At 42.0% G+C, this 26,168-nt stretch overlaps 1 protein-coding gene across 1 annotated transcript in view; it reads left to right on the top strand.

Annotated features, from left to right (window-relative positions):
* Positions 1-13,187, top strand: part of mast2 (microtubule associated serine/threonine kinase 2) — a 126,444-nt gene extending 113,257 nt beyond the window's left edge. Inside the window, exons 16-28 of the mRNA XM_042335834.1 lie at positions 568-700; positions 1,175-1,340; positions 2,052-2,153; positions 2,685-2,807; positions 3,507-3,616; positions 4,236-4,396; positions 5,544-5,824; positions 7,024-7,239; positions 8,036-8,262; positions 8,516-8,638; positions 9,124-9,260; positions 9,925-10,112; positions 10,901-13,187. Coding sequence (XP_042191768.1) covers positions 568-700; positions 1,175-1,340; positions 2,052-2,153; positions 2,685-2,807; positions 3,507-3,616; positions 4,236-4,396; positions 5,544-5,824; positions 7,024-7,239; positions 8,036-8,262; positions 8,516-8,638; positions 9,124-9,260; positions 9,925-10,112; positions 10,901-13,053 — 4,120 coding nt within the window. The 3' untranslated portion in view covers positions 13,054-13,187. The remainder of the gene's footprint in view (positions 1-567; positions 701-1,174; positions 1,341-2,051; positions 2,154-2,684; positions 2,808-3,506; positions 3,617-4,235; positions 4,397-5,543; positions 5,825-7,023; positions 7,240-8,035; positions 8,263-8,515; positions 8,639-9,123; positions 9,261-9,924; positions 10,113-10,900) is intronic.
* The last annotated feature ends 12,981 nt before the right edge of the window (positions 13,188-26,168 follow it).

Below are 26,168 nucleotides of genomic sequence, written 5' to 3'. Positions count from 1 at the left end.
ATATGTCACAGAATTGACTGAAAAAAGACCTGAAAACGACTGGTCTATGGGACCAGAAAATCAATAATTTCATGACACGTAGAATATGTTGGGTTTTTTTTAAGACTGAAAGTAGTTGGTTGTTTTGAATGGACAGTTCTTAGACTTTCTCGGTTTCCTGGATATAAACAGCTTGATTATGTCAGAGATTTCTTTATCTGGAGATGCACGCTTGATCATTCTAGTCATCATCTTCTGACCATCTTTTTCATTTCATATGTTTGCCATTTTTTAATTAGACAATAAATATATCTAGAACATATAATGGCAAATAAATCAGTATATTTAAATAAATATTTAAATAAACATTTAAATAAATATTTAAGTAATATATCTGAGAGGAAGCCCCTTTTTGACGTATTGACAGTTTGACGTTATTGCTACTAGTTCATTGAGGTAATTTGCAATTGTTACCCAGGGAATTTGAACCGCCAGTATGTGTTGGAAATATTATTGGCAGTTTTGCTGTACAGCACGAGACATGAAATGACTTTCACTACTGACTGTCGAATTTCTTTCTTCCTACAGTCTGCTTATCACTTCAATGGGTCACATCAAGCTGACAGACTTTGGGCTTTCGAAGATTGGACTGATGAGTCTCACCACCAATCTGTACGAAGGGCACATTGAAAAAGATGCCAGAGAATTTCTCGACAAGCAGGTGAAAAAACCCAGTCGATAAGCTGGCAAATAAGAAAGCTGTCCTGTTCAGCATCTTTGCTAGTTTTTTTTTTACGCTGACCTATTTCTGTCAAATTATCATCTTGGGAGTACAAGAGGTGTTAATCTCCTTATAACAAACCAATCAAACCACTGTGCAATTTCTGGTATTAGGTGGGAAGTTAAATGATGAAATGGCATTTATAGAGATTGGATCAGTGCAATGTCTCTTCTGGCTTTCTGGGATTTCCTCAATTTTTTCCAGGTTTGATTCCTATGCATCTTTGGTGCTGAACAATGTCCATTGGAATTAAAAAAAGAAAGATAGTTCAGAGTTGACAATATAATCTTTGAATAACATTATTTTGGCTGTATGTTTTAAATAGTAGTGCAACGGTGTGCAAAATGTCGACAGAAAGAGAAAATGGCTAAAAATTTGATGCTTTAAATTGTTATCTTTTAACATTTGGTGCAGGTATGTGGCACTCCGGAATATATTGCTCCTGAGGTAATATTGCGACAAGGTTATGGGAAGCCAGTGGACTGGTGGGCGATGGGGATAATCCTGTATGAGTTTCTGGTGGGATGTGTGCCTTTTTTTGGAGACACTCCAGAGGAACTGTTTGGACAAGTGATAAGTGGTGAGTTGCATTTTTAAGTTTTGTCTTTTGTTCCTGCCAAACCCCTATGTCGTCAGAGCATTGAATTTCTACCTAAAAGAAGTCTCAAAAATAGTCTCTGCGCTTATGTCGTTGCTATTGTTTCTGGGAACCAGAATATTATCAGTGAAGCATCACAAATCTGACACATCGTGAATACATCTCATGTCCAATACCTCATCTATACTGCCAGTGAAAACCCAATAACTTTTGAAGGACTTTTTAATGTTAGTAAACATTAATTTTTCTGGCTTTTGAGAATGCGCTGGCCAACAAGTGTGTCTGTCAATCCTGCCCTCCTCCCGCCCCCCCTCCCCCAAAGTGATCTTGTGCCCCCCTCCCAGAGTCTTCAGATCCAATTTGGGAACTCCTACTTTACAATAAATCCTGTGAAGTGCTTTGAGATGTCTTGGTGACATGATAAGATGCTATAGCAAATGTTCATGGACATTTGGACTAGGATGTATGCATAAATCCTTTCAAAAAAGGCACAAACTTGTATTGAGCTTCAAAGAGTACATAAAGGAAAGAGCATCTGAACACTCACCAGTCTCGACATGATTTCAGTAATACATGAATTATTTTGCATGAAAATCAGAGCTTCTTAAATTGTGATATTCCAGGTGGGTAATCACCAACTTATTTCATGCAAAATGTAAAATGTTGCATTATTACCTTTTGTTAATGGTTTAGATGAAATAGCTTGGCCTGATGGGGATGATGCCTTACCACCTGATGCCCAGGACCTCATCTCAAAGCTGTTGAGGCAAAACCCAATGGAACGACTTGGTACAGGTAAGGTTTATCATTATTGTTTTAAACCCCAGAAGAATATTCCATGCTGGTGATGTGTGAAATTGTAATGAACAGAAAAAACACATTTTGGAATAAACCTAAATATATATTCACAGTCTTGAGATTCTGGAACCACACTGGAAGAAAATAGAATGTAAAGTGCTTAATCCCTGCCTTGAATCTAGCCATACTTTTTTCTCATGAACTAATTTGCAGAGTCTGTGACTTACTGCGTTGTTTTTTTTGTTTCGAAAATTGGACATTTAAGTGTACTTAATTTTAAAAAGATCCAATCCAGTCATTGGCTTGTGAAGGACTGTCATTGTTGATTTCGGTAACCCAGTTGGCTTCAGATTGCTGGCCCTTTGCTGGCTTCTGAACTGCATCACCACCACCAACAACAACTTGCATTTATATAGCGCCCCTCACGCAGGGTAGCGTCCCAGAGCGCTTATTGGAGCACCACATTACACTTAGAACAGGAAACTTGTTTTCTTCATAACGTAAATCATGGCTGCTTGTTTTCTTCAGGCAGTGCCTATGAGGTAAAACAGCATCGCTTCTTCACAGACCTAGACTGGAACAGTCTGCTCCGCCAGAAAGCCGAATTCATTCCTCAGCTGGAGTCCGAAGATGACACAAGTTACTTTGACAGTACGTAGTCTCTGGTTCTGGCTCTGATGTGGAGACAGTGTGCTGGCCTATTAGACACTGATAAGCTATTGCAGATTTCTCTGTAATTTCATCAAACGAATCCGAGGTGTGACGTTAAAGAACGGAAATGCACAATTTCTGCTGCGCTCAAAAATAATACGTTTACAAGGAACTGTGACTAACTTTGGAATAGTTTGTTCATGGCCCTGTTTTCCTTCTGGAAATAAATGTGTTATTTATTATCAAATTTCTGACCGCATCAGGAAACTGCCGGAGGAGTTAGTGAGGCAGCTCAGAGTTGTATTAACACTCACAGCTGCAATTACACGATCTTCGAAGCGTCTTGTGTAATGAGTACATCTGCTGATGTTATTTCAGCTTCCTCATGCTCGTCAGAGAAGCCTCTTTGCCCTGATTTGACCAAAAAATGCTTTACAAAAACAAATTAGGAAGAGTTCAAGTTATTACTATTATTGTGAATAGCTAATAAATAGTAAAATAAAAGCTGTCTGTACAATCAGGAAAAAAGGTTATTTTTTTACCCAAGTCTCCGTTTGCTTATCTTTACTGTTATGTTTTTACAAATATCTGGCGATGAAGTGACATTTCACTTCTGGCTGATGAGTTGCACAGCGAGTAAATTTAACTTGACTTGTGTGCAGTGTTGGGCATTGTTTTCATTCCTCTTTCTTGGCGCAGCTCGCTCAGACCGGTACCATCACCTCGATTCTGATGAGGAAGATGACACGAATGATGACGACCGTGTGGAAATCAGGCAGTTTTCATCGTGTTCACCCAGGTTCAGCAAGGTAAGTACACATCGCTGCACGTGACAACCAATGCCAACTCTTTTTTACAATCTATCAGAGAGCCCAAGGTCCAACTAATTGGAACTGTCATCTTAGTGAGTATAAAACGGGTGGATATCAGCCCATCACAAAAAATGTGCCTCATTAACCAAAAACTCTACCATGAGGACCTATACTGCCACTGTACAGACAATCCTCCTCCCCCCCAACTTCTCTTTCTCTATGACCTTTCCTCTCACCCTTTTCTGTCTCTGATGCTGTGTCCGACACTTTCTCTGATTTTCTCTCTCTGTCTCTAACATTCTCTTGCTGACTGTCTTTCTGTTTCTCTCCGACTCTGTCTTAACATTCTCTCGGTCCCTCTCATTCTCTCGATGATCCTTTTGTGTCTTTTCGACTGTCTGTCTGTCTGTCTATTACTGACTCAACGTGGTGTAATCTATGTATAGGCTTGATAATAATAAATTGCAATACATTAGAAGATACATTTATGAACTATATGGTTTGATATTTGTTACTGTTTTTTTAGTTAAAAAAACCCCAACAAAATCACAAAACTAGCCTCTGCCACAAGGCAACATGAAGTGAGACAATTAACATGTCTGTATGTATCTCTTAGGTTTACAGTAGCATGGAGCGGCTTTCAATACACGAAGAGAAGAAAACACCTCCAACCAAACGTAGCTTGAGTGAGGAAAAAGAAGACAAGATTGACAAGTTGGACGGCCTCAGTGGCCTGAAGACCCGAGATCGGAGCTGGATAATTAGCTCTCCTGAAATGTGAGTCTACAGGAACTTGTCAAATTGAGAGATTGGAGGGAAGAAAGCAGATCGAGTAATGTGTTGCCTCGTAGAAATTCAGGACCTGCTCAAGTTAAGAGTGTTGATATTTATAAACATCTGTCCAGTAATGTCAGTCTGTAATTATTGCCTTTTGGGACTGAGGAGGTTTGTCTTCCGATATGGATTAAAGCGTCAATTAGTTAGGACTGATGTGAGGTGGCTCAGACAAGAGGCTTAAAGCTTAAGGGCAGCTCTCACTGTATACAGTGTATGCCCATAACTGTCTACACGTCCGTTTCCTTAGAAAATTTGAGGCAGCGGAATATAAAATTCCATTTGAAAAGACATTGAGTGAGAATGAAAGGAGGTTCCCTGTGGCACACAACAAGAGAAATCTCTAACACGGATACTTTCACCTAAACTGTAGTTTATGTTTGCTGTCTCGTGCAGAACCGTTCTGTCTCCGTGATCCACGATCCAAAATTCATTTAACTTTAGGCACTGACTTGGGCACAAAGTAATTACAGCTTGCACCTTTCACTGATTTGGCTCTCTGCTCCAAATTTGGAGTGGCTTCACTCATTGATATAGATTTTGGTGGCAAAGCTATTGTACTTGTTTGTAGTCTCATTCATGAACTAGTTTAATTTTGATGAAATTGTTTTTTTTATTCTAATTTGTATGTGGGAGAGGGAAGAATTCAGCTTCTCTTTGTATGATTTTATCTAAATGTGTGGGAAAAACGATTTGCTGTGGGGATTGAAGGCGATGACACAAGTCTAGGGATCATAAAGGCTTTTTGTTTCGTCGGCAAATGAAAGGTTGGGTATCCAGGAGAAATCAAGTCTGCGATTGACTTTTAAGATAAAATTGCATTGACTTCTGTGCATGTACGGTATGTAGCGTTTGCAGAAGCCTCAGTTGTTTTGTGTAAATGGCCATTATCTATGTTGGAGAAGACAAGTAAGTACTGGGGCTGATGCTTCAAAAGAATAGCCATTTGCTCCAGCAACCAATACAGACGTGTGGTTTACTTATTCAGACAACCGACTGATCTCGGCACTTGCCACCCTGTGGTGCTTTACACAAGTTTTATTGCCTTTTTATAGGACTTTGTGACTAATTCCCCATCTTTCCTTCCCAGTATCAGAAAGCGAATGTCCTTGTCAGAGTCCTCCCACACAGAGAGTGACTCCAGCCCTCCGCTGACAGTCAGGAGACGGTGTTCCACGTTGATGGAGATGCCGCGCTTTGCCATCTCTGCGGAGGAGGAGGGGAGGAGGCAGCAAGCAGCCAGGGCGCGGGAAGAGGCGTCCCTTACGATCCCCGAGCAGCCCTCGGAGAGAAGCCCAGCGCTGGAGGGGGATGTCAGTCCTGCTACCCCCTCCTCGACAATCAGTAACATCAGCAGCTCAACCCTAACTGGTAATTCACACCCTGCAAAGCCAAGGACATAACACCGCAGCTGACTGCAGATAAGCAGCATTACCTAATTGAGCTGAACATTTTCATTCAGCAAGTCACTTCTGAATTAATTCAATTAATAGAATCCTTGACCCGAGGGTAACACTTCGAAAGCTAATCCCAACCGGAGCATTACCTTCTCTCCCAGTATTTGGACTTTGGAATCTGACCATCTGAAATATTACTCATTCATCGCCTAATTGTATGAAAGGACGACAGCTGGTTATAAAGCCATCCTTTTCCAACAATAACAACAAATGACATTTGTTTAGCGCCTTTCACTTCAGGCGAGCGTCCCAAGTCTTTGAACAGCCGCACCTGAGCTGGTGTTTAAAGGTGTCATCTCTTTGGATGCATCTGGTTTGTCTGTCTAACAGCAGCCAGTTTAATGCACGGAGTCTGATTTTTCTACAGTTCTGTTCTGTTGGAGCCAGTATATCTGGGTCACAGATGCCGTGCTATATGCTGTTGTGCTGTTCACCACCATATTTTTTTAAAAGCAATACTAAATTGGTCACTTCAATCCACGACAGGCCAGCCTAGAATCAGCCAAACCCCACAGGTCTGTTGTTGGAATCAGCCTTTTGCCTTTAAAATGAGAATCAAATTCTACAGTGTTTAACCAGCCAGGACTCACAATCTATTCCCACGATTCTGCCAATCCCTCACATTGATCCTTTCAAAACAGGTTGCCAGTGACTATTCTCACTGATCATTTCCTTTCGTTCCCTTGAGGGTGACCCATCTGACCCCATCTCACTGCCCTATTTATTGGCACAACAAAGACTGTGTTGTGGACTACGAGTTCACTGCGTTGTTAATTGCAGGTGTGAAATCAGTCGCACAGAAATACCTATGTAGAATTACTCCTGCTGCTGCTGCTGTTGTTGTTGTTGTAGAGTAAATGTACTGCGATTAAGAGTGCACGTGTAGGTTGATTTAGATTTTTCATAGAATTGAGTTTGCCAGTTTATCTCAGTTTATTTCTGAAGTGGCCTAAAAATCTCACGACGGTTCTCAATGAGGGGGAAAAAAAAATCTCATCTCTTGCGGGGGTGGGAGGGGGCGGGGGGAGTTGTTCTAAAGTTCATTTCTGCCTCCAGCAAAGTAAGCTCCATCAAAATGTGTCTTTCTTTAATGAGGTGCAATTTGTATTGCAGCCAGCAGCACGGCTGATCTGTGGGATCAGAGGTCCCGAAGCAACAGCACTGAGGGATCAGACTCTTCTACTCCAAAAGCAATCAGTGACCTCGCCGTCCGAAGAGCTCGGCACAGACTACTTTCTGGGGAATCGACTGAGAAGCGCACCTCCAGGCCTGTCAATAAAGTGATAAAATCAGCTTCTGCAACCGCTTTGTCTCTTATGATTCCTTCAGGTGAGGATTAAGGTTACTTTCCCAGGCTGCACTTCGAGTTGGAATGTTTTATCGATTCTGCTCGCAGCTCAGTCTTTTCATTAGCAAGGACGACCCCAGGATTAGCCGCTGTGATATTGATCCACAATACACTGCATTCTTTCAGCTATTTGTAAAGCTGTCAATAAAGCAAACAATTAAACATGAAGTATTAATCCTTAATTATAGCATTAAACTGTCCGCTTTGTTTAATTACCGCAAACAGTTGTTCTGGATACGTGGATTACTTTTGGCTGGTGGTGTGAGCGACCTTAATGAATGGCACAGTCAAAAATGAGCTGTGTGGAGGCATTTGTAAGTGAAACCCAAATCAGTATCCTAACCCTTTCCCCAATACTCTGAAAATTCAAATCAGTATTGTATTGCTCATCCAATTCTCAATTCCATTAATGCCACTGATTTTCCTTTTTAAATAATAATACCAATGTTCATTACCCTTGTTTTCCTCTTGCAAGTATTATCAACAGTAAGCATTATTTTAGAGTAGGATCTCGCCAAATTGACCTTTCAGTTGAAATGGACTTTTGCACATTTGATGACTTTGGACTTGTTGCTTTTATAAAGAAGCGTACTGTGAAAATATTGGCGGTATGATAGCCCTGAAGTATCCTTGTGCATCAGAGCACGATAAAGATAAGTGTATGTTATAATAATATAATAACGATCCTCGCATTCTTTTATTTCCTTCTAAGTGGCCGGTTAGCTTGTGAACGTGCGATGTTTAATAAATTGCTTCAATGCTTTATGTTCACTATAGATCATCACGCTGGCTCCCCCTTAGCCAGTCCTATGTCACCGCATTCATTGTCGTCCAACCCGTCCTCACGGGATTCCTCGCCCAGCCGGGACTTCTCCCCAGCAGTGAACAATCTGAAGCCTCCCATCATCATCCACCGAGCTGGCAAGAAATACGGCTTCACTCTCAGAGCAATCCGAGTGTATATGGGAGAGAGTGATGTCTATACGGTTCACCACATGGTGTGGGTGGGTACATTCATCTAGTTTTTATCAGTTTTATCTGTTGTCGTTGTCTGGAAGTTAGGGGAAATAGACTGGATCGCACTTTACTGGCACCTTGGACTAACAAAATACACAGTCAATTCACTTTACAGTCTATTCTGTGAAGCGCTTTGAGATGTCTCGAAGACGTGATGAGGCTCTATATCCAATGCAAGGATTATTATTTATAATAGTGCATTCCATTCTCTGTTTGACCTGTTCTCCCATTGTATTGCAGCACGTGGAGGAAGGTGGTCAAGCCCATGATGCTGGCCTCCGAGCAGGAGATCTGATAACCCATGTCAACGGCGAGCCTGTCCACGGCCTGGTGCACACAGAGGTGGTGGAACATATATTGAAGGTAGGGACAGGGAACTTCTAGTTATTTTCCATTGGCTTCTGGCGTGGAGTTTGCCGGCCTCCTGCACGAGCGCACGTTGTTGAGGAAGCTTTCTGCGACCGCACCTCCAATAACTACAAGTTCGCAAGAGACATTGTCGCATTGTCAACACCTACTTACATTTACGTAGCGCACCTCAGCTGGGATAGAGTCTGTGAGTGCTGAAAATCAGTCCCTTAAGCATTTCATCACGAATAGCTTTTAGTTCTATAAGGAATTTTTTTTTTTGTCAAGGGCTCTGGCAATTTCTCTTGTGCCATTTCAAAAAGGAGAAAAGATAACAGTACTCAACAACGAGCAAGTGTGGGCAGGAGCAGGTCGATAGATTAGAGCACAGTAAATAGCTCCAGCCTGCTGTACTTGCATTGATCTACAATGGCTTGAAATAGCCTCCTTCTGTGCTGCGAACATTGTTAGGGTTCAGCCTATCCTCTTGTGCTTAACAGAGTGGAAATAAGGTGTCCATATCGACCACTCCTTTCGAGAATACCTCCATCAAAATCGGCCCGGCTCGGAGATCCAGCTACAAGTCAAAGATGGCGAGAAGGAACAAGAAGGGCAAAGTCAAAGACGGACAGGAAAGGTACTTTGACAGCAGACACGACTCCTACTGTAGTTTTATCCGTTTAACACTCCTTATTTTTTTAAACAATTAAATTTAATTAGCAAAGAAATGAGCCCTGGGCTCTGTGATCTAACTAGATAAAAATGAGTTATTTAAAAATTATCGATGCTGTATTTTGTTGAATGGACACTTTGACTTTTATTAGGACTCGTATAATTTGATTGTTAACAATTGCTGTCGAATTTGCTATTACATTTTTGCTGATGTGAGTTGATATGAAACTCAGCCCCACAGCTGCATTGCTGAGCGCATGATTTCTCGCTTTCCCTTGGGGGAAAGAGAAAATATTTCTCTTTCCCCAAGGGAAAGCGAGAAATCATAAGACAGGGGGTGTTGATGGAGTGGGTGAAAGATGCAACAAACAGCGAGTATCTAAAGTTTCATTTTTTTTAATATTGAATTTCTGTATTTTATACTTATTTTACTGGGTTAGATTAAATTACGACTGGAATCAAGCTATCCAGATGCTTAGTTTGATTACTCTTATTTTTTTATCAATCTTCACTTTACGGCTGTTTGTGGAACTTTGCTGCGCACAAACTGGCTGTCCCGTCCATCTCCCGTGCTCAGGAAAGCTGATTCTTCTGTGTTAAGATGATCACTTTTGCCATTTAATTTACAGTAAGAAAAGAAGCTCTCTCTTCCGAAAGATTACAAAGCAAGCATCATTACTGCACACCAGTCGAAGTTTATCCTCTCTGAATCGATCCCTTTCTTCTGGAGAAAGTGTGCCGGGATCACCAACACACAACCTTTCCCCTCGCTCACCCACCCAGAGCTACAGGTCAACCCCGGATTCTGCTCATTCAGGTAGATGTCATTCCATTTTGTTTCGTTCAATCCACCGCTGTTTGTGGGGACGCCGCCGTGAGCAGTTGGCTGCCACGTTTCGCCCGCAAAATATACACTTTGCAGTATATTCTGTGAAGGGCTTTGAGACGTCTCGAAGACTTGATAAGGCGCTATAGCAAATGAAAGGAATGTTTTTATTATTATTCCTGCAGTGCAAACGACTGATTATTTCTGGCAGAGAATTCCGCATTCCAACCACCCTCTGTGTAGAGATTTTTTTTAACCTTAGTTCTTCAATTCTTAAATCACAACTGGAGTAAAAAGCAATTTGATTCTCACGACTAATAAGCTTACNTTTTTCTGTTGTTCCTTCATTGTACAAGTTGAAGCTAACTACCCGCAACTCCATTCATGTCAATTATACATTAATAATTATACATTAATACGTGGCATTGTTTGATTGTCCCCACAGTTACTCGTTGGATGTTCATTTTATTTTACAATTGTGGTTCCACATGCTGTTAAAAAGACAACAGTATTTCTAATTTAGCTTTGACATGAATCATTTCTGGGTGACGAATAAAAGAACATGTAGAAGGTTGAGCCACGCACATATAAAGCATTTTGTGATCTGCCTTGGTGGGTTTTTTTTTCTCTCTCTGCTAATTGTTTCTTTTTAACTCGACTACTTTGTCTGTTTGGCTCATTATCCCAAATGCACACGTTTCAGTGAGACGGGTTTTGGATTCATTAATTACCCATTTACTCGTGTTAATGCCTCGTTTTAACTCTTGTTTTCTCTCCAGTCGGTGGCAATTCATCGCAAAGCAGCTCGCCCAGTTCCAGTGTACCCAATTCCCCAGCCAGTTCTGGCCACATCCGCCCCAGCTCTCTGCAGGGTTTGGCTCCCAAGCTGCAGAGACAGTACAGATCACCCAGACGCAAGTCGGCAGGAAATATCCCCCTGTCCCCTCTCGCTCGCACTCCATCGCCCACGCCACAACCGACCTCCCCCCAGCGCTCTCCATCTCCCTTACCTTCACATTGCTTGGGGAGTTCGAACGCAACACAGTCGTTCCCGGTCAAGCTCCACTCCTCTCCACCCCTGGTCAGGCAGATCTCCAGGCCCAAAAGTGCAGAGCCTCCTCGATCGCCCCTGTTGAAGAGGGTCCAGTCCGCGGAGAAGCTGGCCTCCACCCTCTCCTCTGACAAGAAGCTCTCGTCCTCCCGCAAGCACAGCCTGGATATCTCACACTCCGAGTTCAAGAAAGAGATGCTGCAGAGAGATCCCAGTCTACAGAGCTTACAGGAATCTGTAAATGAGACTCCGGGCTGTAAAGCCGGCCCTGCGGAAAAGGGAACGTTAAAACAACCCACCGGCAGGAAGCTTGGGAGGCAGGAATCATCGGAGGGAATCAACAGGGGCAAACTGAACGACAAACTGGTGGCCATACGATACGACCGAGCGGAAAGAAGAGAAGCTCTGCAGAAACAAGACGCCATCCACGAGGTGGATGTCTCCGAGGACGAGAGCGACGAGGGGTCGGAGGGCAGCCAGGAAGGAAGGAAACCGAGCGATTCCCGGGTCCGGGCAGAGGTTTCGAACGTATTCGAAGCGAGTCAGGATTCATACAAAGCAGGCGGCCGAGATTCTGCCGAAGAGGACCTCAGCTCGGTCTTCTTGCCCGAAGAATCCAAAGTTGCGAAGCTTCCAGTCAAAGTCTTGACTCAACCTCCAGAGGGCAGTGTCGGGAGGTCAATCCACGGACCAGTCTCACATAAAATGCCAGAACCCAACCCAACCGAAAGCTCTTCAATTAACGCTGCACGTGCGACAAAAGATGTATTGCCACGTACAGCCTCAGGGCTTCAACCGGGCGGGCAGATTAAAACCGACTGCACAGACTTGAAAACTCCTGAAATAAAACCGCCTTTATTAGATTGTGTGACAGCAAAGATTAAAGACTCCCTTAAAATCATCGTAATGGAAAATGTCCCGGAGAAACTGTCAAGCCAGGGGCTCAAGAAAGCAGCCCCATCCGAAGTACATCAGGGCATTCAAACAGACTGTACAGAAACTGGCAGTAACAACACTCCTCTTAGTCAGATGAAACCATCCAGGCCTCCTGCAACGAAGGACCCTCGTGAGAGACCCACGGAAGCGACTGCACAACGAGTTGTGTGCTCTTCCCCGAGTGCCGAGCAGTTTCTATTGGAATGGGCGCGCGCTCAGCCTGCGACACAGCTCCAGCGAACAGGAGAGCCTAAAAGGGAGGGTCTCGGGGCTGAAAAGCCGCTAATTGGCGAGGCCATCGGCCAAAGCGTCGGTAAGCCAAAGAACGTGTTAAAGATCAGCGAGAAGGCACTGCAGTCAAACAATGTGAAATGTCAGCAGGCGCTAAAGTGTTCCGCTGCCGAGGACAAGGAAGCCAGGTCCAGCCAAAATGAACGAATACTAAAGGAGAAAAGAGATGCGGATGTTAAGGGTCAGCCAGCAGTCAGCATGGCAAGCTCAGCGTGCTCCCCAGTTAGCTTTGATAAAACACCTTTCGTTTCCCATTTAGCCACCGTTGCCAAAAGTGTGTTGGGCCCAGTGAAGCTGGTTCTCCCTGGCATGGCGGAGACCAAGAAGAGGAAAGAAGGAGGGTTACAGGACTTTCTGGCCTGGAGTACTAAAGAGCCACACTTTAACGCGTTTGGGCCTGCTGCAGCCTCGCCAGCGTGTGCATCACCGTTAAAGCCTGGACCAACGCTCGCAGCCTTACAGGAGCAGGAGGGAGGAGCAGAGGGAGCAAGGATTCCCAAACCAAAAGAACTGAGAGTTTGTGGGGGAAAGACTGGGAAAGATCAGCCTGGAAGCTGCAACTCCAAAGGCCGGGAGCCAACAGACAGTAAGAGAGGACAAGATGTCCTGGGCTGGGAGGAGATCCAACGGGATGATCATTTCAAAAAAACATAGTTGACAATTTCCAGTTATGAGAAGTGAAGTCATCAGCATCTTAAGAAGACCCGAGCTTTATTATTTTTTTAAGTTTCCTTAAAGCTGCATGTTTGACTTTGTATCCATACACTATCGGGAAAACCTATCCAACTCGGGCGGGTGGGGGGTGGGTGGGGGTGTGGGGGGGGGGGGGTGTGGGGAAGGAAGGAACCCAAATGAAATGTTTGTGACTGATTTCGAATTTTCATAAGACTTTAGTAAAATGCAGCGTTGGGGACACTTATGCAACTGCCAATCTGCTACTTTACTCTTTGTGTTTCAGAGCTCACACACACTGAGCTGACATTTCAAACAGGGTATCTATTTATCTATCTATCTATCTGTTGTTCTATCTGCCGTTATGTTTTCTACTCACTCGTTAACGCCAAGTTTGATTTCAAGTCAGACCAATGGTCTTTCTGAAGGTAGCAAAGTGGATGATAATCCCTGTGTACACTGTGATCCTATGAGAAATGCTACAATGCACATGAATAAGACAGGACTTTTTCTTTCTTGCATATATTCTTAAACACTTTTCTTTCTACATTTTCAATGTTTCTCTCTCCCTTCCTTGTTCCAATTTCTAGTGCGTCCGCATAGTCTTTCAGTGATTAGGTAACGTGTATCAGTGTATTGCTGACTTTGCCAACCCAGCCTTTATTATAGCGAGGCCTTTTTGCTTTACGTGTTTACTAGATTCCTCGTTGTGTCATGGTATTGCCTGAATCCTTAGCTCTGTATCGTAACTGTTACTATGCAAAGTAATACATTCCTGCAGAGCGCTTTGCGAGAGTAATGTAATTCCCCCCTCCCTCCCTCCCCACCCCCCCCCCCCCCCCTTCTTCCCCTTTTTTTGTATTGGTGTATCTGGAAAATGTATCTTATTTATTGTAAATATACACACGACAGTCTTGGATGTCTTTTTGGGTTTGTGCCACATAGATATTTTGTTGTCCTAGGAATGTGTAATAGAAGTGCTTTCACAAAAACGTGAAGAGCATTCAAGAGAAAACAGCATTTTAATACTTATTTAACCTATTCCTGAATGTTGCCACGTACCTGTGGTGCAATAATTTTCGTTCCTTCAGTATTGCGTCATTACTGCATGTTGGCATTAAACCCCTGCCTTTAAACATACAGGATTTCTTTCTATAGTGTGTATGTGTGTGTGTGTGTGTGTGTGTGTTTAAAAAAAAGTATGTTAAAATAATATCAGCAAGACACATAGTTTGCATAGAACACCTTGCTTCACTTTTTTTTTAAAAAGGCAAAGCTCCCATTACAAAAATAACTCGGTTTCCCACTGCAGTGGCCGTTATAATTTGCTGAGGATTTTTTTTCCCGATCATGTTATGTTTCCGATGTATTGCACTAATAGAATTCGGAGCTTGAGCTAGCTTAACCAGCGTAAATTGCTTCATGTCTTATTAGCAGTTACATCCTGCTAAATGTGTTGGTTAGTTGAACTGAGTATGTTTAGACTATTAGTGGTTAACGCTGACTGAATTTTAATTGCCGTGTTTAACCTTTTAAAAAAAACGATTGAAAAAAAAAAGAAAAAAAAAAATCAGCTCTGTGAGCCTCGCAGTGCTCGTGGAGCCTGTTAGGTTGCTCACATTCCTTCTGACTGATTTCTTTACTGATGCGATGTTTTCATTGAAAGTTAATGAGGAAAAATACTTGAAATAAAGGGGGTGTGTTTACTGCCGTAGAAAGCAAATCCATCCGTTTCCTTCTTGTGTGCTGTGCTTTATTGTTGGCCGTTTTCTCCTTGGTTTATCTTCCCTGGGACAAAAGAGATGCACTTCCACCTTTTAAATATTCTGAATCCAAACTTGATTCTGTTAATCTCAGCAAATTTCACTGTTAATCTCACAAGGACACGAGAGGTTTCAGGTGAAGCATTGGATATTGTCCTTTCTGAATATCTCACCTGCATTACAACATCAAGCTGTTTGGTCAATGAGTCCAGTGTCTCCTCAACCAACCATTCTTCCTAGTAACCCAATACAGCTGATGCTTACCTTCTGTGTCGAGAAACACTTCTTGTATCTGACCTACACTTGCCCATTGCAATGCAGAACTTATTTCAAATGGGTCACAGCAAACCTTTCAGCAGCAAAAACCTGCCAATAGAAAATTTTATCAGATTAATATTGAGGCTCATTATTCACAATATTGAGGTTGGCAGAGACATTAGTGTTGCGGGCACCATTACACGTGACAAATGACATGACAAAACAGTCTTATCGAATAATTATTTATAAAATGCATTATTTTTCATTGTTTGTACAAAACGAAGATGATTTTGACGAAACTGTATGATCTGCAGCATCAAATCTGACCACAACAAGAGAAGGACATTGTTCATTAATGGTTGGCTTTTTAAAATAATAATGATAATAATAATTCTTGTATTAGATACAGCCCCTTATCACATTTTCGAGACGTCTCAAAGTGCTTCACAGAATATACTATAAAGTGAATTGACTATATACTTTTTGGAGCAAAATAAGGTTTTATTTAGATAAATTGGTGGAAAATCCGCCAAATTTTCAATCCATAAAGGCCTAATGAAACTAGGCATTAGATTTAGCTTTTGGCTTTTGTGGCATCACGTCCTTGAGGCGTCTCAAAGCGCTTCGCAGAATATATATGTAAAGGGAATCGACTGGGTATTTGTAGATGAAATGCTGCAGCCAATTGCGCACGGAGTCGTGGATTGAGACACGAAATGTACTCGGAGATGTGTTGGACCCTCACCCAGTGGAATTTTAGGCCCTTAAAGTGTAAGCTTCCAGACCATTTATTAATTTTATCTCTGCTTTTATTCTGCTTACTTTCAAATGCTAATCGGGTAAGCAATACAATAATTCTGTCTTCTCTCAATGAATGTTAAACTACTGCTGCTGCTTAACTAGTAATCTTGTGCCTCTTTAATTATGCAATATTTGCAATAGCATATCCATTATCCAAACCTATTAAATGTGAGGAATTATTTCTCAGTCATATTTTTCCTTTTACAGTCCAACACCTTTCATCTCCAGGACTTAATTTTGGAGCACACACTATATATTAATCTTTTCTGTCCCATATTCTCAGGGCTGTCTCATTTCAATTGATTGCTTTACACGGTGCAGAATAGATACCGATGTGTTCACCGCTTATCTTTACAATGTCACTATTTCAAATTTCCGGTCCTTTCACGGAAGACAAGTGTTACTGCACTTGACTGAGATTAGTCCATTCTTTAATGGAAGGTACTATGTCAGTTCAGCAGATAAAACATTCCAGACCATGTGCAACCTTTCCCATCCATAAGGTGTCAAAATGAATAGAGAGTAGAATCACATTTAAAACATTTACCCTGTTCTCTGCACACATTGTGCCAAAATAGGGTAATTTGTGCAAATAAAAAAAAATCTTATTCCAGTCCTGTACTCTACCATTCAATTTCTCGGTTTGATTAACTATGGAGATCTAAACCATGTTTAAAATCGTCAAAGGCTTTCCATTTTGCATACTCTTCATCTCTGTTGCCTCTTTGAAGACAATTATAAGTCAATGTAAATCTATGTGTGGGGAAACTGGATCAAGGCTATCCAATCGATTTTTCATATCAGACGGCAGAGAAGGGACTTTGCTCTTTATGTGGACTTTGCTTAAGACTTGCAAGAACATTGCCATCCAAAGGAAATCCAGGTGTGTAAGGCAGTGGGTCAGATTCAAATGGGAATTTGGATGTCTGACCAAGTCACCAAACTGAAACTAAATCCTTTATTGGAAATCTCTTGCAGTAGAAAAAAAATGGTGAGTGGTGTAAAGATGAAATTAGGTTCCAGCGGTACTCCAACACGCACTCTGGTGTCACTAAGCCTTAGCTCCTGCCAACCGGGATTAGGTAAGTCAAATGTGTTCCTCTTGGGAGAGAGTGCGCATTCCATTCCAACAATCTATGTCTGGGATTTCCATGTATTGGTGGGATGTATGTAATTCTCAGTGTGGTTTGGATACTCTTAAGCACGGTGATGGATTGCCACAAGTGTCAGACACCCGGCTGATGAAAAAAAAATCAGAGAGTTAAAAGAATCTGATTTTCTCAAGCCCTAAGGCTACTCAGCAAGTCACATCTATCTCTGTAAGGATCGGCTTGCTTGCAGAGAAAGAAATCCCTTCTGTTTCAATCATTGCCCGGCTGTGATAGATTGTGCTGTCTTGCCTCTGTGAAGCAGCCTTACTTTAAGGTGTTTTGATGAGCGTTGTGCAGTCGGTTTGACATAATTGGCTTCTTCAACTTCACTTCTGTTACACATGAATGACCAATATTGATCAATTAAGGCAGCGACATTTATCAAAACCAGGACCTAAAGCATATCTAGAATGGATTTCTTAAGTTCCCTTAGATGTTGGACTCCTTAGCAATAGTTCCCATAATATTTCTCAGCATTAAAAGAACCAGAGGGGAGATGAAGAGAAATGTTTTTTTATACAGAGAGTTGTTACGGTCTGGAATGAAAGGATGGTGGAAACCGATTCAATAACAACTTTCAAAAGGGAATTGGATGGCTACTTGAAAAGGAAAAATTTGCAAGGATCTGTGGAAAGAGCGGGGGAGTGGGACTGATTGGGCAGCTCTTCCGAAGAGTCGGTACAGGCACGGCAGGCCAAATGGCCTCATTCTGTGCAGTAATATTCTATGAATCTATATGTCTTTACTTCCATACTAACTGATCAGCCAGATTTTATTTCCAATCTATGTATCCTACTTACTGCTAGGTAAACAGCAGTGTAAACAGAGGCGTGTGGAATAAGGAAACTTGCCCAGCATTTCACTCTACCAGGGAATCAAACCCAGATCCTCTCAGTTGTGAGGCGAGTTCTCTAACCACTGAGCTACAGGACTGATTTGCCGTGCTATCACCAAGGGGCACCTGGATGACTTTCATACCACAAGACGTGGAACATCATCAAAGTATCCGAGTGACTGCAATTGGTCTCAGTTGAAGATACCCATTTATCCGGCAAAGTTTACTATTCAGATTTTTTTTATGATTAAATCCTTTTGTTTACATTTGGTAAATTTGGTTGTGAGTGTGGGGCTGCCCTGTACGTCTGGACAAACGTATCCTTACCCATCCAACGCTAGTTTACATCTGGTTAGGCACATCGATCTCACCAATGTTAATCGTCAATCTCATTCCCTTCCAATCTTTGTCAAAGACTAATGGGGCTTTCAGTTTCCATGTTTCCTCACATTGTTGTTACTCTGCCAGATGCCGCATTCCTTGTTGCACCACTTTTCTCTCCAGCGCTTTTCTAACGTACTCTTATCCATCACTTGTCTTCCCCCCCCCATTGTGTCTTCTGCTGTTCCTCCATCATCCTGCACAAAGCACAACACAGCTGTACATCATGGGAATGACAACAAAGCAGCATTGAAATCATCAGTGGAAAGACTCGGCAGGGGTTATCGAATGGCCTAGCCACCCGCCTTTTCTTGTTGCATTGCATTAGAAAGATAATGGATGCATCTGTACTTTGCTTCGAGAATATCTGAACCTTTTAAGTCCCCCTCACCTGCTTTGGCAATGCTGTTGCCCCTCTCTGTGCAGTACACAGTGAAATAGCTTAGAAGTGGAACTCAGGGTATAAGGATTGAACTCTGCTATACTGAATGAATGCACCAATATGTTCTACCTGCTGTTAAAGTACATCTGACAAGATTTTGATTTAGGTATCAACAAAACACCCCATTCGCCTACAAACTACGATCACTACAAATTTACAGTTAAACCTGTGAAGCCCTTTGAGACATCTTCCTGATGTAAAAAGCAATGTATGCCGTGCAAGTTATTATTATCATAGAAAATGAAACTACTCTTTGAAACTTGAAGTAAACACACGTTAGGGCTTTGGCTTGCAGAATAACAGGTCTCCGAGGGGGAGGAATCCCACAAAATATGCAGTCGCTTTATTTTACAGCATATTCTGTGAAGCTCTTTGAGACGTCTTGAAGATGTGTTAAGGCGCTATATCAAATGCAAGGATTATTATATTATTATTATGCTCCCTGCTCCAGTGACTTGTCTGGCCCTCTTAAGTGGGCTCACTAGGTGGCGAGTTGGTTGGTTGGTTAGTTAACTAACTCCTTCCATGTCCCAACATTGCATTCCACTTCGAAAACAGCTGTTCATCTGTGTCTGCAGTAATTGTCGAGAGTGATGAGTCTGAGGTACACCAACAGAAGAGATTCCATTGCTTTTTCTGCCATTATAAGACTTGATTTAATTAGATATTGATACTCAAAGTACAGAGGGACTTGCTGATGGCGATTCCTGCGGGTCAAGACATCTACCTGCTTGTAAAAAATAAATAAACATATGTGTCTATACAGGACACATATAACTCTATTAGTATTCAATCGATGTGTCCTAAGATGCGATGCAGTTCATCCAGTTATCCATTCCCTTTTACTTGTCTGTTGACAGAATAACTAATGCTCTGTAATATCGAGCTTCTCCCATTTGTTTCTCAATAATTTATGCAATAGATTCTGCTGGCTGCATTTTCCAAACTTCATTAATATTGAGCAGGCTTAAAAGGGAAGCAGCAGCTACTGATAATTGCAGACGTGGAAAAAAAATCCTCACTAATATAATAGCTGGAAACTGGTGAAATAAAAGATGTGGATGATGGTTTGTGAAGTATCCTGAAAATTCCATTTGCTTGAATAGATATTAAATCGCGAGAAATTACAAAGATATAAGAATATTTTTTTTTGTAACTCATTCTCTGTGGTTTAAAAACACTACAGATTGCAGTGTAATGCTAAATAAATAAAGAATTGTCATCTCTATATTAAATAATTATAATAACAATCCTTGCATTTGATACACGTCTTCAAGATGTCTCAAAGCGCTTCCCAGATTGGACTGTGAGTTCAGATGTCAGGTATTTGCCAATTTCAGGCCAAGTTGACATCGGCAGATATCAGCTCTCGAGTTTTCAGCACAGATTTAAGTGATTGAACTTTGAAATGAAAAACCATGAGAGGAGCGATTACAGGAGTTAATACACAGATGGTCTCCTATCAGTGTTCTACTGACTTATAGAAGGGAATAAAATAAGGCCGGCTTTGCATGAAATGGTAACATCAACATTGCACAGCCAATAAGTCTGACTGATGATGTGACACTGTTCTTTCTGCTACAGTGAAGATATTTCCGGGCATTGGAAATGCCATCCCAGGTTAAACTGCAAAGAAATAAATAAAAAAATCTGTCCCTAATTATTCCCACTGAGGAGTCATATGGTAAATGTCATAGTAGGTTTACACATAATTTGGTTCTGCTCCAGGCCATTTCGAAATGTTTTACTGTATTTTTGAATACAATAAGTAATGTTATTATCAAATTCTGTGTTATTATAACCTGCCATAGGTTATACTGTAAAGTCTTAGCAGCAGATTTAAGGCGGATAGAGTAATGCATTAATTTTATGATGAGCATAAATCTCATTAATGCTTTGGAGGAAAATCAAATTGGTGATTTTCCTCCGCAAAAGGTTATTTTGTCGATGATTCCAGCAGGGGTCAGTGTTAATCTGTAATAGCTTGGAATAGATCGGTTGGAACTTGGCATACACACACACACACACACAGGGCCGGTGTGTATCCATTCACCATTAGTACAGAAGTCGAGATGGTTACAAGTGGAGTTAAGACGCCAAAGGCTCTTTGTGATGGTTTATCATTGCAGCGTTTAAAACCTTGGTCAAGTTGCTCGGTAAAAAAGCAATCATCGGGTCAATTTAACTACTCAGGACTGAGCCCAAAACCTGGACTTCTCGCGGGGATGAAGCCTTTGTCACGAGTTACAACAATAGCAGCAACTCGCATTATAGAGCGCCCTTCGCTCAGGGTAGTGCAGCAGCCCAGAGCGCTTCAAGACGCACGTTGCAACGTAAGGCGTGACAAAGGCTGCTTCAAAATAGGAAAAATGAGAGCAAGAACATCTTTGAAGCTTTTTGAAGGCCTCCCAACTCTGAAGATCTCAACACTGGCTCAAGATTTTCCCAATCAATTCACCTCGTTCCGGTTAAAACTCACTACCTGCCATTTTCTTCTCTCTTTCTCTCTCTTCCCCCCACCCACCCCTTATCTTTTTTTATATCAGCCGCTCTGCAACTGTTTATCACGCAGCATCAGATGAGCCAAAGCATCAGAAGAGTAAGGAAAAAAGGAGAGATGATTGCTTCAGTACTAATCCTTACAACGTGTCCATTTTGCTCATCTTGTCAATCTGGAGACGATTTAAGTGCTAGCACTTGGCACAATCCTGGTAAAAGAACGTTTGCTTCTGTTGCCACGACAAGGAACACATAATGCCTCTTGCCACCCCCTACTCACCATCTACTGACTATTCAATTTCCAGCAACTCATCCCATTGCATTTAATAACAATAACAATAACAATAATAATCTTTGCATTTGATCCTCATCACATCATTGAGACAGATTGTAAAGTGGATTGACTGTGCATTTTGTGGGCGAAATGCGGCAGCCGGTTTTCACATGGCAGTGTCCCCACAAACAGCAATGGAGTGAGCGGCCAATTTTATTTAGGTGAGTTGTTGGCCAGGACACTGGGAGAGAGAAACTCCCTTCTCAAATACAGTAGTGCCAGGTGATCTAAGGTTAAAGTGCAATCAAATGCACATAGAACTGAAGCTGGTAACTAAAGGGCATTAGGGAGTGGGGGGGGTGCCATGAGTTTGCACTGTCAGCTTCATATAGTAATTCCTATGATCTTCTCTGCCATTAAGCAGACCCCAGGCACTGCCACAGAGCAGGAGGGAAACAATCCGTTAGCAATGCCAGACTCTGGAAAGGTCCCCAGCATTGCAATCAGACAAACTTCAGAGTTAGGGAAAGTTTCTGAAAAGTGATGTGGGCTGTAGATGTATGTGTGGGCGGGAAGAAAGGAAAATAATAACATTATTACACAAAAAAGGCCTGAGCTAAAGCTCGAGTGTTCCAGAACTTGACTATTTCTCAATGTTAAACTTGTTACGTTCTAATATTAGAATACCCAATATTTGCTTTTGCATTTTTATTCAATTTTAAGGCTGCAATAAAGTCTGACCCTGACCTCTCTTATTCGCTGCGCACCGGTTCTATTATTGTCAGCAACTTTGGAGAATAATATGCTCCATTAGAGGTAGACTGTGGAAATGCATTTTCTGCCAACTTTATAGTGTGGGAATTGGCGCAAGGCAAGATACACAGTCACTACATGTTACAGTATATTCTGTGAAGCACTTTGAGACGTCCTCCCGACGTGAAAGGTGCTGTCAGACGTATTGTATTGTATTCTAGATGTTGTGATCTTGTGGGTGAATATATTTCAAATGGACCGAAGGATCTTCTTCATTCGTATCTGGCAACTTGATGATCGCAGTGCTATTGATCTCCTTGCTTCCTCTCCTGCCCTCCACCCTCCCAGACCATGACCCCCAGCTCGGGTCCATAACTCAGTCTGTCCAGCGCCTTGGGATGTCCTCCTGACGCGAAAGGTACTATACGAATGTAATTTTGTTGTTGTTATTGTATCGTTTATTTGATGTTGCTGCAGTGTGTATAAAAAAGAGCTGAATGTTACACCAAAGGGCTTTGAGAACCACTTGAACGCTTTTCAAATTGGCGAAATTGTGAGCTTTGCAAATAACTGTGTTTACACAGTCCGACATAGTGGCTTGTCTCGCTGTGTTTGTGTAAAAGAAAGTGTTTTTGATTGACCAACCAGATATGTTTCAATAACCAACTCGTTCCTCAAACCAGCTTCCTTGTGAAGGTGTTTTTTTCCCCCACAAAACATCACCTCTAAAGTACGCCCTTTTACATAACGTTTCCTGAATGGCTCGCGCTGGACGACATATAGCAAGATTCATAACCCAGGCTTCGTGATGATTCTCTGCCACAGCTTACCATTAACGACTTGATGTTGCTTCTCGTGTGGAACCCTTCCTTTGTTTTCAAAGCAAAAGGGTGGATTTGGGGTCGAACCTAACAGGAGTGAAATGGTGAATGCAGATGGTTTGATGTCCTGCAATCTGGGGCTAACATTACTTGATTGCTGGCCGCAGTGCAACCGGTGATTTGTGTGAAACTGGCCAGGAAAGTTCTGCAGTTCCTGGCTTCTAATGAAACCCCCTGTGTGTGCATTAATTGGATTGCTTGGAATACTTCTCTGTTGTGTATTGGTTTCTAAGCAATGGTTCATTCGAGCAGATGAAGGAAGCGGGATGCTTTGCCGCTTTGGGGAGGGTGGTGGGAGGAGGGGAGGGAGGGGGTGCATTTGTCTCGCCTCTGAGTCAGAACCTGGGACTTTGAACTCACACCGTCTAGACTGGCATTCCAATGCGCTGCACTGCTGGAGATGCCGTCCTTCAGATGAGACCTTAAACCAAGGTTTAACCTACTTTTTCAGGCGATTGTTTGTGGGACACTGTTGTGCGTAATTAGCTGCCGGGTTTTGCCCATAAAATATACAGTTAATTCACGTTATAATGTATTCTGTGAAGCGCTTTGAGACGTCGCGAAGACTTGATCGGGGCTGTATGAAACACAAGGTTATTATTATTATTAGATGCGAAAGGTATTTGAAATTAAAAAGGAGTTTTTCCTGGGGTCCAGGCCAGCAATTCCCCCGATAAAATTGGTCTTTCCATTCATTGCTGTTTGTGGGCTGTGGTCGTGAGCAAATTGGCTATTGAGCTTGCCTACAAAATGCAGTCACCACACTTCATAGTAAATCTTGTGAAGCACCTTGAGACATCTTCCCGATGTGCAAGGATTTTTATTATTAATAACAATCGTGTCAAAACCTCCACCTGCAACAATTATTAACATTTTTAAAAAGAAAGGGGAAATAATGGCCTTGTTACTTGTTTCCATTTCTATTTATTAATTGTTATAATAAAAATAAGTAGTTATTTTCGGAAGCTCAAACACACAAAGGTAAGATGGCAGTGTTATTGGTCTGGCTGACGCATCATTTGAAAAACACTACTGAGTAATTTAAATCGCAATAACATAATAATAATAATAATAATCAATTTGAAATAGCGCTTTTCACATAGGGAGCACATCCCAAAGAGCTGCCCAGGATATACTGTAAAGTGCAGTGACAGTGTGTGTTTTTTGTGGTCAAACACCATAGCTAATTTATACACAGCAGCATCTCACCAACAGCCACCAAGTGCATTTGTTCTATTGCTTGTAATATGTTCCATTAATCTACCGTTCAGCATTCGTTCAGGAGAAGTACTAACATGTCGGTTGCTCAACTACCCTGTGTTGGGAAAGCGAGTTGCAGTTCAACAGAGAGTTAGTGTTTAGAGGCTTGAATTGTACTAATTTGCTTCAGGCAAATGGCAGCAATTTGGCTAGTGACCTTTATCGGGTAATCCATCACTTACAAACCTCCATCACTGAGGAAACAGATTATGTTTACATTTTGTAACTTGCTGTAAATGGATTTTTTTTTCACTGACCTTAATAATACCCAGGTTTGCCATGTCATAGATCCAAGGTTACGTGACCGAAAGGCTTTAAAATGTGTATAAATTATTCTGGACACGAGTAAGAATATTGCTTTAATATTATTGTAGCCGACGATATTGCCCTTATGAAAATCGAGTGGAAGAGGTTATTAAAAGATCGCTTGAGTCAGTACACAATGTGCTGATTTGATTTGTCATGACGTGTGCTGTAGAAGTGGGAGTCTTTCTAAGAACTGCGGAAAATTGGCTTCCAATTAAAACTTAGTGTGTGTGAGTAAAATTTAAGGTGTCAGCCTGAATCTTCTTTGAGTCCCAGAAAATTGTGGATTCAAGCCCCACGTCAGGACTCGCAGTGGAGGCTGATACTCTGGTACAGACCTGGGGGGAGCTCTGCATTGTTTGAGGAGCCATCCTTCAGGTGAGATGTTAAGTCAAATAATAATAATAATAATCCTCGCATTTGATATAGTGCTTTTCACGTCGGGAGGACGTCCCAAAGCGCTTCACAGAACACACTGTAAAGTGAATTGACTGTATATTTGTGGGCGAACGCGGCAGCCAATTGCGCACAGCAATGTCCCACAAACAGTCATGGATTGAAAATGACCAATTTATTATTGTTTTTGGTTTTGGAGGGATTATTATTAGGCTCTGTGTGGAGTAAGGAAACTTGCCCAAGGTTTCGCCCTCTGCCTGGCATTGAACTCAGGTCTCTCACTTGCAAAGCGAGTGCTCTAACCACTGAGCTGCAGGACTCCACGACTCCACTCCATAGACTTTACAGTCTATCCTGTGAAGCGCTTTGAGACGTCGCGAAGACGTGATAAGGCGCTATATCAAATGCAAGGATTATTATGAATATTAGTTCTGATTGCTGCCTGGCTGTCCTCTTGGCCAGAAACTAATGCATTGATGGAGTGAACAAATGCATATAATGCTACTGGTAAATGTGTGGAAGGTTGGGGATTCGGATATCTTTGTTGAACAGAGGATTCTGATGGTCTGGAGAAAATCTCAAGATAAACCATTAAAACTTGCCAAGTTTCAGTCATTTTCTTTTCTCTTGGCTCATTACACCATCCCCTCCCTTTTGCGTGCGGCACAAATAAATTAAGAAAGGTCGAATAGCTGTGTTTTGTTTTGGCGTAATGTGCTGTATTAATTCCCATAAAAAGTGACAACTGTGTACATTAGTGCTCAAGTAGAACAACAAACTCAAACAGGTGCAACTGTAGAGAACCCGTTAGTTCAGATCTCACTTCGTTGCTGCCCAACTTCAGTCTGAAAGCTGTCTGGAAAACCCTGGATCAATCCGGTCTCTTTTTCATGCTTCAGAAGCAAAGTGGGTCTGAATTAACACCACCCAGCCCATAAATCACTCCTCACCTCCAAACACAGGAAAGGTTTGAAGTCCAGCAGCAGAATCTGACTTTTCCTGTCGGCTGCGATTATTTTCCAAGCGGTTTTCCTGTCATTGCTCTCGTGTTTTCGAGGGAAGGGAAGGAAATTGACATTTCTCGGATGTTTTTGCTT

The sequence above is a fragment of the Callorhinchus milii genome, unplaced genomic scaffold (genome assembly GCF_018977255.1).
Source record: "Callorhinchus milii isolate IMCB2004 unplaced genomic scaffold, IMCB_Cmil_1.0 Scaffold5, whole genome shotgun sequence".
Classification (NCBI taxonomy): domain Eukaryota; kingdom Metazoa; phylum Chordata; class Chondrichthyes; order Chimaeriformes; family Callorhinchidae; genus Callorhinchus; species Callorhinchus milii.
The sequence above is the reverse complement of the archived record's forward strand: the minus strand, read 5'-3'. Positions and strand labels throughout refer to the sequence as shown.